Source organism: Diplotaxodon limnothrissa, linkage group LG7 (genome assembly GCF_057381915.1).
Source record: "Diplotaxodon limnothrissa isolate DT_005_m linkage group LG7, D_limnothrissa_male_GT1.1, whole genome shotgun sequence".
Taxonomy (NCBI): domain Eukaryota; kingdom Metazoa; phylum Chordata; class Actinopteri; order Cichliformes; family Cichlidae; genus Diplotaxodon; species Diplotaxodon limnothrissa.
Window position 1 is genome coordinate 62,697,619 of NC_140602.1, and position 14,717 is coordinate 62,712,335.

The 14,717-nt window shown below is 38.6% G+C and overlaps 1 protein-coding gene across 1 annotated transcript; it reads left to right on the forward strand.

Moving 5' to 3' along the window:
- The first annotated feature begins 4,075 nt into the window (after nucleotides 1-4,075).
- Nucleotides 4,076-11,335, forward strand: ppp6c (protein phosphatase 6, catalytic subunit). Its single transcript, XM_085358638.1, has 7 exons — nucleotides 4,076-4,204; nucleotides 5,326-5,421; nucleotides 7,115-7,180; nucleotides 7,732-7,873; nucleotides 7,987-8,066; nucleotides 10,265-10,474; nucleotides 10,579-11,335. Exons 1-7 carry the CDS (start codon nucleotides 4,130-4,132, stop codon nucleotides 10,825-10,827), a joined length of 918 nt encoding a protein of 305 aa, XP_085214764.1. The 5' UTR covers nucleotides 4,076-4,129; the 3' UTR covers nucleotides 10,828-11,335.
- The last annotated feature ends 3,382 nt before the right edge of the window (nucleotides 11,336-14,717 follow it).

Below are 14,717 nucleotides of genomic sequence, written 5' to 3' on the forward strand. Positions count from 1 at the left end.
CTGCGCAAATTTGCGTAAATTCCCCAGACCCTAACACCTCTTGGCACCCCGCTGAGATTTTCACAGGCCTTCAGCTCCATTGTTCTCCAGCTTTTGTTGTGCAAACACACCCTCCTCCAACCCCCAACCATGAGAGATTCAGGTCTTTCCTTCCCTGCAAGGCTACTTTCCTTCCTTACCTGCAGCGTACAATACACCATGTTAGTTTCTATGTGCAATATTTCTCATATGCAATATTAGTTTTTGTCAATCCTTGTCACTACATTGCATGCCTGTCCATAAACATATATACACAGAGTTGTACACATATTTAAATAGCCACACCTTAATGAGAGGTTCAGTCTGTACCAGCTACATCTCATTTCTTTGCAAGCTCCTTTGATCACATTTGCTAATTTACACACTGAACGTTAATATTAAGCACCCATTTCCAAACTACAAAATTATTAACTTGGCGTACAAGTTTCACATCTTCATGATATTATATTACATATTCATGTCACATATTCATGTGACAAACTTAATGTTTGTCACATGAATACGTTAGCTTCTTGTTCAAATGAACAGTTTTCTATTGGCCTAGGTGGAAATGTCTGGTTGAAAACAACAGTCAGGCAGGCACCAGCTCACTCAAGTGTGAGCTGGTGCTCATATGAGTCTAATGAAGCGAGGCTCTGTGGCATTCTGTATTAAATTCAAATAGATACTCTAGTCAATTCTATTTATATATGACCAAATCACAACAACAGTTGCCTCAAGGTGTTTATATTATTGTCACAATGAGAAGCATAGAAAAAAGTGCTTGTATAAATCGATGTGAATAGGTGAATGAGGCAAGTTGTATAAAGTGCTTTGATTGCTCAGGAAGAGTAGAAAAGCGTTGTAGCTATAAGAACCAGTCCATTATGTGTGTGGAGTTTGAACCCAAAATGCAGATTCCATTCAAATAAATGAATACGAATCTTTATTTAAAGGTGAGCCTACAAACCCAGACAACAACAAATGAGAATGTACAAAGAGGCCACACTGGCAGAAAACAATACAAACAGTATTATGCAACAAAGGGAAACTGAGGGCTTAAATACAGACATGTGGTAATCAGGGAGAAGGAACACACCAGGGAACACAGCCGAACAAAATCAGGGAAAAAGGCAGAGGGACACAAAACTGAACAACACAAGACGAAGACTAATAAAATAAAACAGGAAGTAACAAAAGATAGAATCACAAATGGGGAAGATGACTTGGCAAGGAATGGAGAGCACAGGGAAAGGTCGATAAATGAAATAAGGGCATTAATACAAACCAACAAATGTCAAGAATATAACCCAGCAAATCATGATATTGCAACCACAGACACATAAATTATCACTCTAAGGAAAAACCAGAAATACCAAATACAAATGAGAACACAACCTACGCTAAAATATAATATTAGATACACTCAAAACAGAAAAACTACAACAAACCAGGTCAAACAGAGTATATCAAACAGAAACTGAAAGTCCAAAACTGAAAACACTAGGTCCAAAACCCAATATCATGCAGTACCCCACCACCCACCTACTGTCCCACTGTTCAGGGAGAGATGCCAATGCTGGCAACTCAGTTCAGCAGGTCTGCCAGCAGTCAGATGGATGTGATGATGAAACTCTCTGGGCCGGCATCAGAGACAGAACAGATCAGGGGGTATGGCCAGGTGGCCTCAACGGGTTGAGGAACAAAACCAAAAACTTTGAGATGTTATAGGTGACCTAGTTGATCATACAGACAATTGGTCTTACAGGTAAACCCTGTTTATGTATCTTCAGTAAACCACACAAACTTGGTGTAGATTAAGTATTTTCGTCACTGAGCACTGACCTCACAGCCCATTGTTCATTCAGTGGTGCTTGTTTCAGTAATTGTGCAAAGGTACTGTTTATAAGGTTGGGAAAACCTGCAGTCAGGTGAGACTGAAGAAGTCACTGACTGAACTGTCGAAACGTTTCTCAAACTGAAAACGTCCAGATGAACAGAATCAACTTTTGGGGATTTACTTACTTGGATGATTGAGCGCATCAAGACATTCAGGATGGTTGTTTGAACCATTTATAGTTCAAACAAGGCCAAAAAGGACAAACTGCCCTAAGAGCAAACAATGTAAATGTTTAAACTCAGATAAGCAGCATGGGCATTGTTGTTGTAAAAACAAATATAGCTAATTTCAAGATGATTTCTGCAGTGTATTGCTCTCATTAATTATTTATTTCTTTATCTTTTTTTAAAAAATTATTTCTTTTATATTAAAACTTTGTTTGTATCTTTTAGTTGTTATATTGTTTTATTATTGTGTAATTAATATTTTTGTTTTTGTTTATAGATTTATTTGCTGTGCAGTACTTTGGTCGAAGTCTGTGTTTACATGTGCTACATAAACAAACCTTTTTTTCCTTTTTAAAAGTAAATTTAATATCTTAATAAATGTAACCTTTACAATCTACAAAGCTAAGTGAAATACACGTTTTATGTAAAATCACTTCTGAACACTCAATTTAGAAAATTCTAAACAGGAAAATTTCCATGTTTTGTTTTGTGCAACCTAAGGATTTTACAATTGTGTGTAAGAAGGTTACAGTTTATTAGTTTATAAGTTTTGTGGTGTTTTCGTTGTCATCCTTATTGACCTACTGTCTTTTGAGATTTCTCTCTCTTGATTTGTTCCAAGTGCACAGATCTATTAGATATAAAAGATTTGTATGTAATGCTACATGTAAAAACCCATGTTACAGTTGATTTAACCACAAATTAACAATAGATTATTGCAAATGTAAACCTGGTTACTAGTTTTACATCAGTATTTTGTCTTTTCTGGTGGCTGGTATATCATACATTTTAACTTCTCTGAAATTGTGTGTAAGAAGGTTACAGTTTATTAGTTTATAAGTGTAATGTTGACTCGTTATCTTTGTGTTTTCTCCTCTGATGTATTCAGGCTAAAAGAGTCTTCCAGAAGCCCTGCACACATTTTAATGATTTCACGTGGCTCCCAGTGTGAATGTGATTAACATGAAATATCAACCTTTATTTTTAGCTATAGAATAGAATACCTTTAGTTGTAATGTTACAGGTGTACAGCAAAATGTCAAGCATTTCCCTGAGTTGAATACATTTAAGGCAAGTTAAAAAAAAAAACAAGCAAGTGCTTTTATATTATAAATAAATTAAAAATAGAAAATATTAATGCAAATACAGACAAAATACCGACGATTATGAATTACAAGAGACACACGGACATCCATTTCACATTCCTTTGTGATATTGCACAGGATGTTCTGAGTGATGGCAGTGCAGTGTTATGAGACACTTTAATGACTTCTGCAGGGGCCTTTACTGATGTGTAGCGCCGCTGATGTTTGACGTTTCGGCTTCTGTGCTGGTACCTGAGTCTTGGTGGTCTTGTAGTAGTCTTGTATGCTGATACAATAGCTGTAATGTCACCCTCAGTGCAGCTGGCATGCACCTGGCATATGCTGCACTAAATATGCTTTCTACTGAACCACAGTAGAAGGACACCAGCAAGTGTTTGGAGAGGTCGTAGGCAGGAGATAAAACATTTTAAATAAAGTCATTGATTTATTTTTTTGGGTCAAGTTATTATTTATTTAATGTTAGTAAAGTTTGTTATGTAACGTGACTGCTTTCGTTGCCCCGCGCAATGTGTGGCTTCCATAATACTGTATGTAAACAAGTGGATGACACAGTGCTCGTACCAACAGGGGGCGATGTTTGGTTTAGTTGCACAATAAAGCCCATTGACGAGAGTCAAGTTGGCTTCAGTTCATTTCCTTTCAATGCGACGTTCGACATAAAGGTATTATAACATTCGCTATTATCAGCCGGAAATTTACTTAAATGAGCACTTATGGTAGATTATATATTTTCTTTCTTGACATTTCTAAGTTTAATTTAGTTGCTGTTCATTACTAGCCTCTGTGTCATTGGTAAATAGTTTTATTTTGAAAATGTGGGCAGGATGTGGTAGGCTGATTTGATGCAGGGAATTGAAGTTGAAAATGAAGGAGCGGCGAGCGAACAGGAAGAAGAAAAGGAAGCTAGCTGCAGTTTAGCTGCTTTTAGCGTTTCGATAATGGCGCCTTTAGACCTCGATAAGTACGTAGAAATAGCGAGACAGTGCAAATATCTGCCTGAAAATGATCTAAAGGTGAGTCGAAGTTTCTGGATTTAACTTCAGATAAGCTCTGTTAGTATTCGTAAAAGGTCATGGTGCGACTAGACGAGGTTTGTTCAACAAATGTGGCCGGTAGTTTTAACTGGGTTTCACGCTCAAGTAATACTCTGTTGTTTGTTTCAGCTTTTAAAAATGAATCTCACAGAATTATAACGCATGTTGACTCTGTTAAACACGTCGGTGTGAATAGTGAGGAAGGTGCCACTTAAAACATTGTAATGGGAACCACTGCTGTGTCAGTGTCTGCCGTTACCATAAGCCGTATTAACTTTAAATATAAGATATAGGTTTAACTGTGGAAAGATATCATGGTAGCCGAAATATTCCGATGAAATGTGCACTGGGGGTGTAAATAGCATAAGGAAGACAACATCTATACGTTTATTCATCCCTCTGCTCTGAGGCTTTGCTTGAAACGGCGATCAGAGCAGAGCTAAATATCAGACAGACTCTGAGTGCGTTGCAAAGAAAAATGAAACTTTCTGAAAAAGGAGTCATTTTGACTTTGTAAATGTCTCAGAATGAACTGAGATCAAAGTAGTTCCTAACTGTATTCTTTACATCCCATTTGAGTCCTTTAGTCACACTGCTGTGAAAATGTTTCACTTAAAAAACAAGTTAATATTCAGTAGGACATTAATTACTTCATACTTGGAAATAGATGGCCCCTATTAGTGCCCGATCTGACATAGGGAAAAATCTGGACTACAGCTAGTTTAATTAACTGTAACTAGCAGTTAAACTACTTACAAGATTACCACAGAAATATGAAATGTGAAAGTCACATGACTGCAGAAACATAGCACTCAGCTGAGTGCCTACCTTGTCACAGATCATGCCTACAAATCGCCTTTAAAGAGTTCTAGCGTTTCTAGTGCTGTGGTTCGGGAGATAGTGGAAGATCCTTCAGTCTGCATGTAAAAGTATTGTTGCACAAGATGCAGCACAGAATGTAAATCCCAACCCATTTCCCATTTTACAGTCCATCTGTAAGAATAGAATTTAATGGGCTGTGTGATACACACGCTGCCTTTAATATAGTGTGTTTCCAGGTGCCTGTGTCCACTAACAGTGTTGTGTTTTTCCTCCTGTAGAGATTATGTGATTATGTTTGTGATTTGCTGCTTGAAGAATCAAATGTTCAGCCAGTCGCTACTCCGGTTACAGTTTGTGGAGACATTCATGGTCAGGTAGGTCTGTGTGATTTTTGTTTTTTCTTCTTCTATAATTTTCTCCCAGGGTGATGCACAATTTTCACCATGGGCAAAATACAGAAGAAGAAAAAAATGCTTTATTTATCCCATATTTTGAAAATACTTTTGATTACAGAAGTGAATATTATTATTGTTATTATTATTATTATTATTATTATTATTATTATTATTATTATTATTATTGACCAGTAAAATATTTAATCATCATCAAAGCAAATTGAGTTTTAAAATGGCAATAAAACCACAACAGACTGATTGAGCATCTGTAATATTTGCTGCACTTCTGTTTTAGGAAACAGTTTTTACTTAGCCCCTTCTTGTCTGCAGCTTCAGTTCAGCATGCTGTTGATGTGAAGTTGTCCAAGACTTCAGCACTTTTTTTTCAGGTGGACAAATTTGTTCAACTGTTTTTGCAAGTTTGGGAAGCCAATCAGTATTCGCTTTGGGTCTGAATCACCACTACAAGCTTGTCCATCTTATTATCCAAGGACCTCACATTCCCCATATAATAGCTGGAATGGACATTTCATATCCCACTCTTCCACCTCAGCTCTTTGTTTAGCTCCAGCTCTGCAGCACCATTGTCTACTCTGTAGCTCCTCCGAGATAACAGGTCTCATTCCATCATGAGCAGTGGTGTACCCTGTGCCATGAGTCAACTTGTAGCAAAAAAGAGAGAGAAAGAAACCGCTAACAAGAAAAGCGTACCATTTACCATCTAAATGGAATCACTCCATTTAGATGGTAAATGGAGTGATTCTTATGTAGAGCTTTTCTACTCTCCCAGAGCACTCAGGGCGCTTTATATAACACGCCTCATTCACACAAGCACTTTTTTCTATGCTTTAAGCGCTTTCCATCTAACATTCACACACATTCAGACCGATGGAGGCATCAGATAGCAACTTGGGGTTAGTATCTTGTTGAAGGATATTTGGCATGCAGACTGGAGCAGCTAGGGATTGAAACGGCAACCTCCCAATCAGTAAATGACCCACTCTACCTCTACCTCTAAAGCTACAGCCACCCCAATATAGGATCGGTGGCAATATGTTATTGCAGTCATAAAAAGCATTTATAATACGAATATAATTTGGAAATAAGTTAAGTTAGGATTCTTTTTTTCACTAGCACCTACTTGGCTCTGCTCAACTTGACTCTGCTCTACTCTGCTCCGGTCATTTTTAATTGCAATTAATGTGGGTGAGGTCATTATGGCACACAACAACTGAGAACATCAAGACAATAATATACTCGCTGCTAAACCATTAGTAAACATCTGCACCTTGTCATTGGACCACGGTGTTAGTTTGGGTGTAGCCATTTCCCTCGTTGCCTGGTTTCAAAAATTCCGGGTTTGATTCTTGTGAAGGAGTCACTCTTGATTTATCCAGTGATGGCATGCAGTCAATTGACGTCAGGCTCGACTCGGCTCATTGGAACCCCGGCTGAGTCGGTACTATAAAAAGTAGCTGGTACCAGGTACTTTTACCAGTACTGGTACCTGTTGGGAAACCCTAAAAACCAAGTTGAATCAAGTAGTTACTAGTGGAAAAGGGGTTTTTCGTACCCCAGTTTAGTTCATTTTGGTTTCAAGGTTTATTGGTACGTGTGCTAGTTCTAATTTAAATATTTTGATTGATGAGTTCTTCTTAATCTTCCTCTCTAGTTTTATGATCTATGCGAGCTCTTCAGAACTGGAGGCCAAGTACCAGACACAAATTACATTTTCATGGTAAGTAAGCTCCCTTTACTTTTGCCTGAGCTGCAGCACATTTAAATAAATCTGAATGATGAAGGCTGTTAGGCATGTTGTAATACCATTACATAAAATTGTAATGCCTCTCAGCAGCTGAATCAGCCCATGAAAACCTATCATTGAGAATTTTTGAATAACGTGTAATGTTGATAATACATGATGTGAGGTGCCGCACATTTAAGTGGCAGGACTCATTATTGAAGAACGTGATTAATAGTTTCAGATGCCTTTGTTATTAGTTTTTGAAATTTCCCATTAAACGGTTCTCAAATTTAACTTAATATCGGAGCGTGTCTTACTTTTAGACTAGTGGGTTAGTTTATATTGTTTCTTCGTTTAGTCGACTAAGAAATTGGTCACCAGGAACATCCCTAGTTACATGTTGCTTTAACCAGTCTGCATTTGCAAGTTTAATGCAACTAGTTAAAATAAAAAGCAGGTGTTCTGTTCTCATACAAATATCCACCTTTTCCAGAACCTTTTTAGTGTCTGAGTCTTTAATAATGTCTTCTTGTTCTTCTTCCCAGGGAGATTTTGTAGACAGAGGATATTATAGCTTGGAGACTTTTACACACCTGCTAGCTTTAAAAGCCAAGTGGCCAGATCGTATCACACTCCTTCGAGGGAACCATGAGAGCAGACAGATAACTCAAGTGTATGGATTTTATGGTATGTACTTCACTTCATGTATTTATGGAAATACATTTTTTGTGTGTTTACTAAGTTCAAAATTCATTATTAACAATGGTTTACATTTTCTGTTTGTCTGTTGTTTGTTTTAGATGAGTGTCAGACAAAGTATGGAAATGCAAATGCCTGGCGGTATTGCACGAAAGTGTTTGATATGCTGACTGTGGCAGCTGTAAGTCTGATTCCTTCTCTCCGGTTACATGACATTTAACTATTGTTCCTTTTTAAATGCAGCATAATTGGAACCAGTGCATCCATAAAGACATCTTAAGTAGCTATTCACCCCCTGTATGTTATCTTTATGTAAATGGCTGCTTGTTACTTCATTTAATACATTATCATAATAAGCTGCAATTTAAAACATTGGGTCTTTAGCATCACAACAAAACAAAGAGCACACTGGTTTACATAACATTTTCTTAATTTTGGGGGGTTTAATATTAAAAGGTGCCTTTATCCAGCAGGCAGTTAGCTTTGCATTAAATATTTATTACAGTATTCATCATCACAGACAGAGCACAACAAGGATCAAGGCAATAATTCTCCAGGAATTCAATTAAAAAGTACTCTGAGGTTACTTCTTTCTTTTAATGATCTTATGGATATATAAGTATCCATATAATCTTCTGTAACAGGTGTATTACCAACACAAAACTATAGAACGCCAGAAAACAACTCACTCCATACATAAACGCTAGATGCAATCAGTGCTAAACCTATTGAAAATGGTCATGACACAGGCAGAATCATAACCATGACCGTCATCGCAAGCTAGTCTGTTTCAACAGCAGGAAGATAGATTTCAAGAAATTATGCATCCAAGGCTTCAGCTCACTTATGATTTTGGATGTGTTCTTGCTTTTAGAGAAGAGTAAGAACAGTAAAGTGTGGCAGACATTTTTGTAGAGTAAGGGTGTTTTCACATCAATAGATGGTTTATTCTGGTCCCAATCAATTTATGAGTTAATAAACTTGTAGCTTTTCCCTATGATTTGGTTTGAGAAAAATCCAAGTGAACTCAAAGGAAACCAGAATGAGCCGCTAGAAACCATGTGAGAATATTTAGTCCACTTATTGGCCAGGTGTGTCTGGGGAGTGAGCAAATACAGGAAGAAGGTGGTGTTTGTGGGACCGTCGGAGAATTTACGTTCACAGCTAGTTGCTAGCTCATACAGATCATTTTTTCATCTATAGTACCTTTCCACAATCTATAATACAAAGCGTACATGGCTACAATGCACACTTGGTAGTTGGTCTGGATCAAGGGCTGCAAGGATCCATTGAGTAATTCAAATAATTTGATTATAAAAAATCTTCGACCCACATTCTTTGCTTCAATGCATTGTTTAACACACGGCTGTGTAGCCTGCCAATGTGTTAAACAATGGAGACGTTTAACCAACGAGCCTCCTGAATTTATATTAAAATATGCAGATGAACTGTTAACTTAGTCTGATTACCAAGTTTACTTGCACACTGAACTCAAACATGAGCGGACACCAGAACTGCCTCGTTTCAGAACTCTTTTTGCCTCCTATTAATGTTAGGAAGCCAGAAAGAAGACATAGTAAAGATAATTTGTTATGCCTTAGTTTAGATTGAATATATGTCTTTTGACTGTATTGGGATTATTTATGTATTTTTGTATTTAAGAAAATGTTTCTTTTAAAAGAATTTTAATATGCCACATACATGCAATCGAAGAGTTGAGTTTAAATTTGTTGTATGCAGTTAAGTTTTAAAACATTGCAGTTTCTAAAATCTTCTCAAAAACCAGTGAGCAGTTCATTCTGAAAGCCTTGGGGGTTTTTTTCTCTTTTTGGGATATTTATTGCTTATTAATAAGAAGAAAGTATTTCTTAGCATATTACATGATTGATCAATGGAATAATCAATAGATTCCTTGATTTCAAAAATAATCGATAGCTGCAGTCCTAGATTGAGGTCAGATCATGTTCACTCCATAAACAAACCGTTCTGGAGTTGATTCAGAACTGCTCTGAGACCACTTCCTCCAAATGGTCTCAGTATGCTTGTTTGGCGATTCACATCTGCACAAATGAATCTGGCCAAGGAGGAAAACAAACCAGACTTTGATTTAAACAGACTAAACACAGAAGGTGTGAAAACACTCTGACACTGCCCTCTTCAGTTCTGCTACCAGATCTCATGAGCACTCTTTAGCAGCTGAATGTACTGCACTTCAAACTTTCCTGAAAGTTGTTCTGCTGTCAGGATTTTCCAGTTTGTGAAAGAGTAGAACAGAGACAAGCAGATGGCAACTTTGAAGTGTTGCTAATAGAGATGTCTATTGACTTGGGTTTATTCATTGATTTGTTCATAATAGTATGTTTTAAACCCTAATCCCAGTTGATAGATGAGCAGATCCTGTGTGTCCATGGTGGTCTCTCACCGGACATCAAGACTTTGGACCAGATCCGAACCATCGAACGCAACCAGGAGATTCCTCACAAGGGGGCTTTTTGTGATCTTGTGTGGTCAGATCCAGAGGATGTGGACACCTGGGCTATCAGTCCACGAGGTGCTGGCTGGCTTTTTGGCTCCAAGGTTACTAATGAGGTATGTTGAGCCATCCGTGTTGGAAAACCAGTCATTGGAAAGCATCCTTTAACCCAGGTGTGTCAACCTCCTTTTACTTACTTCTCTAATCTGTTGTGTTTTAGTTTGTTCACATCAACAACTTGAAGCTCATCTGCCGTGCACACCAGCTGGTTCACGAAGGCTACAAGTTCATGTTTGATGAGAAACTGGTGACCGTGTGGTCAGCGCCCAACTACTGCTACCGCTGTGGGAACATTGCCTCCATCATGGTCTTCAAGGACGTCAACAGACGAGAGCCCAAGCTGTTTCGAGCCGTTCCCGACTCTGAACGTGTGATACCTCCTCGAACAACCACCCCCTACTTTCTCTAATGATAAAGCGGAAGTTTTCTCTTAGCGCTACCCTCTGGACTTCTCATCCCTCAAATATTATTCAGCAAAAGATTACATGCAGGAAATCTTATAAGACTTCCTGGATTTTGTTTTTTGCACTTCTCTCTGTGCAGCTGAAGAGCACCTGTTGGGTCAGCCATCAGATCCATGCCGTGCTTCCTTCCTTTTTTGTAAACTCACAACATGTTTTAGGAAATTAACACAAGTTAAGAGTGTTTTGAGTAGCAAAGAGTTTCTTTAAGCTACAGTCTGTTTGCACCACACCCACATTCTGCCATAAAAGTAGGAAAAATATCTTTTTATACGCCCAATGCCAGACTCATACTGTTAAATGACTTCATATTTTAAATAATTACAATTTTTGATCTTATGTATCCCTCCCAAGGAAAGTAATTGACAAATATTTATAGTAGCGCGTGCCAACAATAGATGCATATAAGTGACGTGATAAATACTGTTTCCTTTGATTCACTGTGTAAAAAGCTCCTGAGCGATTCTCTCAGCGTTTTGCCTTAACTGCTGATTTCATACTTTAGCTTCAGTTTAGTTTTCCTTTTTTATTTATTCAGTTCAAAAAGTGTCTTGCTACTGCACATGGATTTTTTTTTTCTTTTTTAAATGGCAAGTTCCCACAGGTATCTTTCTTTTTAAAATTTCCCATCCATCTCTGCAGTGTGATGAATTATGGCATTTTATAAGCAGAATCTTTAATTGTGGAAAAATAAATAGCTGAAAAGTAGCTGTAATTCTAGGAGAGCATAGGCCTCTTTAACATTGTTTTCCTGTTTTTGTTTTTTGTTGTTGTTGTTTTAATTTCAATAAAACATTCTTCCTTAATATTTGCAAGTAGTTGTCATTTGAACCTTACTAATGATGTAATTTTGGCCCAGGATTGCCAAACTCAAATTTACTGAGGCTAAATGTAGGTAAAAGGGAGAGGTTTCAAATGACAGAAGCTATCTAGAGCAACCACATCTCTTACCTGACGTGACCCTTCAAAATTTACCCAAAATGCACTTTTTGAAGTTCTCTCCGTCAATCATCAGACAACAGATCAAACATCCAGGGCACCAGTGCTTGTTTCTGTTTCTTCTATAGGTATTAATTTGGTGTGGGTTTACTCCTAAAACAAGCTCAGTTTATTTATTTATTTATTTTATCCTTTTTGGCTTTACACTATGACACTTGGAAAGAATGTAAAATCAATGTGATTAACTTTTTTTTTTTTTTTTTTTAAGTTTAAATGTGTTTAAATTTCAATTTTTTGCTAGGCTTGGACCTTCCTCAAATTTTTGTTAACTAGGTCCAAAACCCCCTGCGGCTTTCTGCGGAACAGCGACTCAAAGGGAGAAAACCCGTGGAGGCCTCCCGCAAACAACAGATGTGCTAACCAGCGAGCTCAATTGCCTTCATCCTCGTGACTAAACTTACAAATCATGAACTTTAAAGTGTTATTCAGCTGCTCCACCAGCCCATCAGTCTGAGGGTGGTACATACTGGTCCGAACAGATTTACAGAATGGTGTGCCCTGGTCATTCAGTATCTATTTGAGGATCTGAAACACCGCCTGCCCCACACTTAGGGTTGCCAACTCCCTGAAAAATAAATAAGGGACACCTCGTGGCCAGGGCCGGGCGACCCAGTTGTCTTCACCCTTCCCAGTGTGGTGAATTTTCTAGCTCTTTTTTTTGTGTGTGAAATTATTTTTTTAACCATTTGACTTGAATTTGATTTAAGTAGATGTTTATTCTTTGTGATATGAACACATGTGAAACAAATGATCATTTAGCCATTTATTTTTAGCTCAAAATGACAACATTAACACAATAAAACAGGTCTCCTTCTTAAACAGAAGCCTGTCATGCTTAACTTTTGAGAATATAAGTAAATCTTTCTTTAAAAGAACTCTGTCCTGCTTAACTTAAAATAATAGAAAACAATAGAAAGAAAAACATTCTTGTAACAGTGCACATTTAGTGCATTTAGTACAATTGGCTTCAGTTGAGGTATTATTTCAGCTTTTCTAATGCTAATCAGCTGCTCCTGTTTGTAAACCCGCTTGTTCCCATGATTACGCATCTTAACTCATCATCATTATTCATCTATGTATTACTTTTATGTATTAGTCATCTATTTGTTGTAATCATCTATCCTTGCAGTTGTTTATTACACAAAATAAATTATATTATCACACTTCTGGCCACATAGCGCTGATATTCACTGCACATGCCCATATTAACTTTTTCCAGCCAGGTGTTTTCCTTTTCCCATTCTTCCCTTTCTCTGAGGGGAACAAACATTGCTGCTCTAATGCTGGGCTTACACTGTGCGGTTTTAGGCCCATTTTGAGCCGATTTTTGAGTGATCTTCATCGTGCGTCGTGTAGTATACGTGGGGTAACGAGAAGCGATTAACACCTCACGACCAGCTCCCGATCATCAATCGCTCGTGAGGGTCTCATCACAGCCGCTCACACTGCTCGCGCGCAAACACGTAAACGTTGGTGTAAAAGATGGAGCAGCACGGCTGTGCAGCGTGTGATCTGGACACAAGTGATGGAGGCACAACTTGTAGAACTTTTCAAAGCTCATCCGAGCCTTTTCGATGTGGCATCACAAAATTATCACGACCACAACAACCGTGAAAATAGTGGGATTTACACTGCTGCTCAATCACAGCTGCCTGATCAATGTTTTTCATTAGCAATTTAGCAAAGTTGATGGTGGTGGTGGTGTGTCTGTGTGAGTGTAATGCTGGGCTTACACTGTGCGATTTTTGGCCCATTTTGAACCGATTTTTGAGTCGTGCGACCGATTTGGCGATCGGCCCGATTTTGGCCTTCATCGTGCGTCGTGTAGTATACGTGGGGTAACGAGACGCGATTAACACCTCACGACCAGCTCCCGATCATCAATCGCTTGGTCGTGAGGGTGTCACCGCAGTTTGTCACACTGCGCACGCGCAAACACAAATGTCAGCGAAAAAGACGGAGCAGCACGGCTGTGCAGCGTGTGATCTGGACACAAGCGATGGAGGCACAACTTGTAGAACTTTGGAAAGCTCATCCGAGCCTTTTCGATGTGGCCTCACAAAATGATCACGACCACAACAACCATGAAAATAGTTGGATTTACATTGCTGCTCAATCACAGCTGCCTGATCAATGATTTTCATTAACAATTTAGCAAAGTTGATGGTGGTGGTGGTGTGTCTGTGTGAGTGAAAGACAGAGGGAGAGCGCGACAGATTTTCTGTTATAACCTTCATTTTATGGAGGCACAGTGTGAGTACTCAGGTCGCATCAGAGCATCGGGCCGTATAGTGTGAGACCTGCATCGTGACCTACCAACTTCTAACCCCTGCGAGTCAATTGTGCAGTTTGAGCAGGAGCTGAATAACGCGACTGAAAAAATCGCACAGTGTCTGCCCAGCTTTAGGTTTACTGTCGTCCGAGACTTGCACCGCAGTGTCGGCGTTTGTTTCCCTGTTGGCCATGCTTCTTGTTGTGGTCATCTGTTGTCTTCCGGTATTTTCTCCGTAAGCGACCTTTCCTCGACCAATGAGATGAGCGGTAATCTGAATTGTCATAAGTGTGCTGTCAGCTCATTGGTCACAAATCAGGAGAGGGGCTGGGAATTATGTTTTCAAACAAAGCGTTAATTCCATTAACATTTATAGACTACTTTTGATTCTCACTGTATTACGGGACAAAGTGCGTCCCTTATTAGCTCAATACGGGACGTGTACTTTTGTTTCGAAATACGGGACGATTCCGTTTTTTAAGGGACGGTTGGCAACCCTACCCACACTTATTGCAGAAATGGTGCATAGCAGCACTGCTTCGAGATACCGTAATCGACCACAACTAG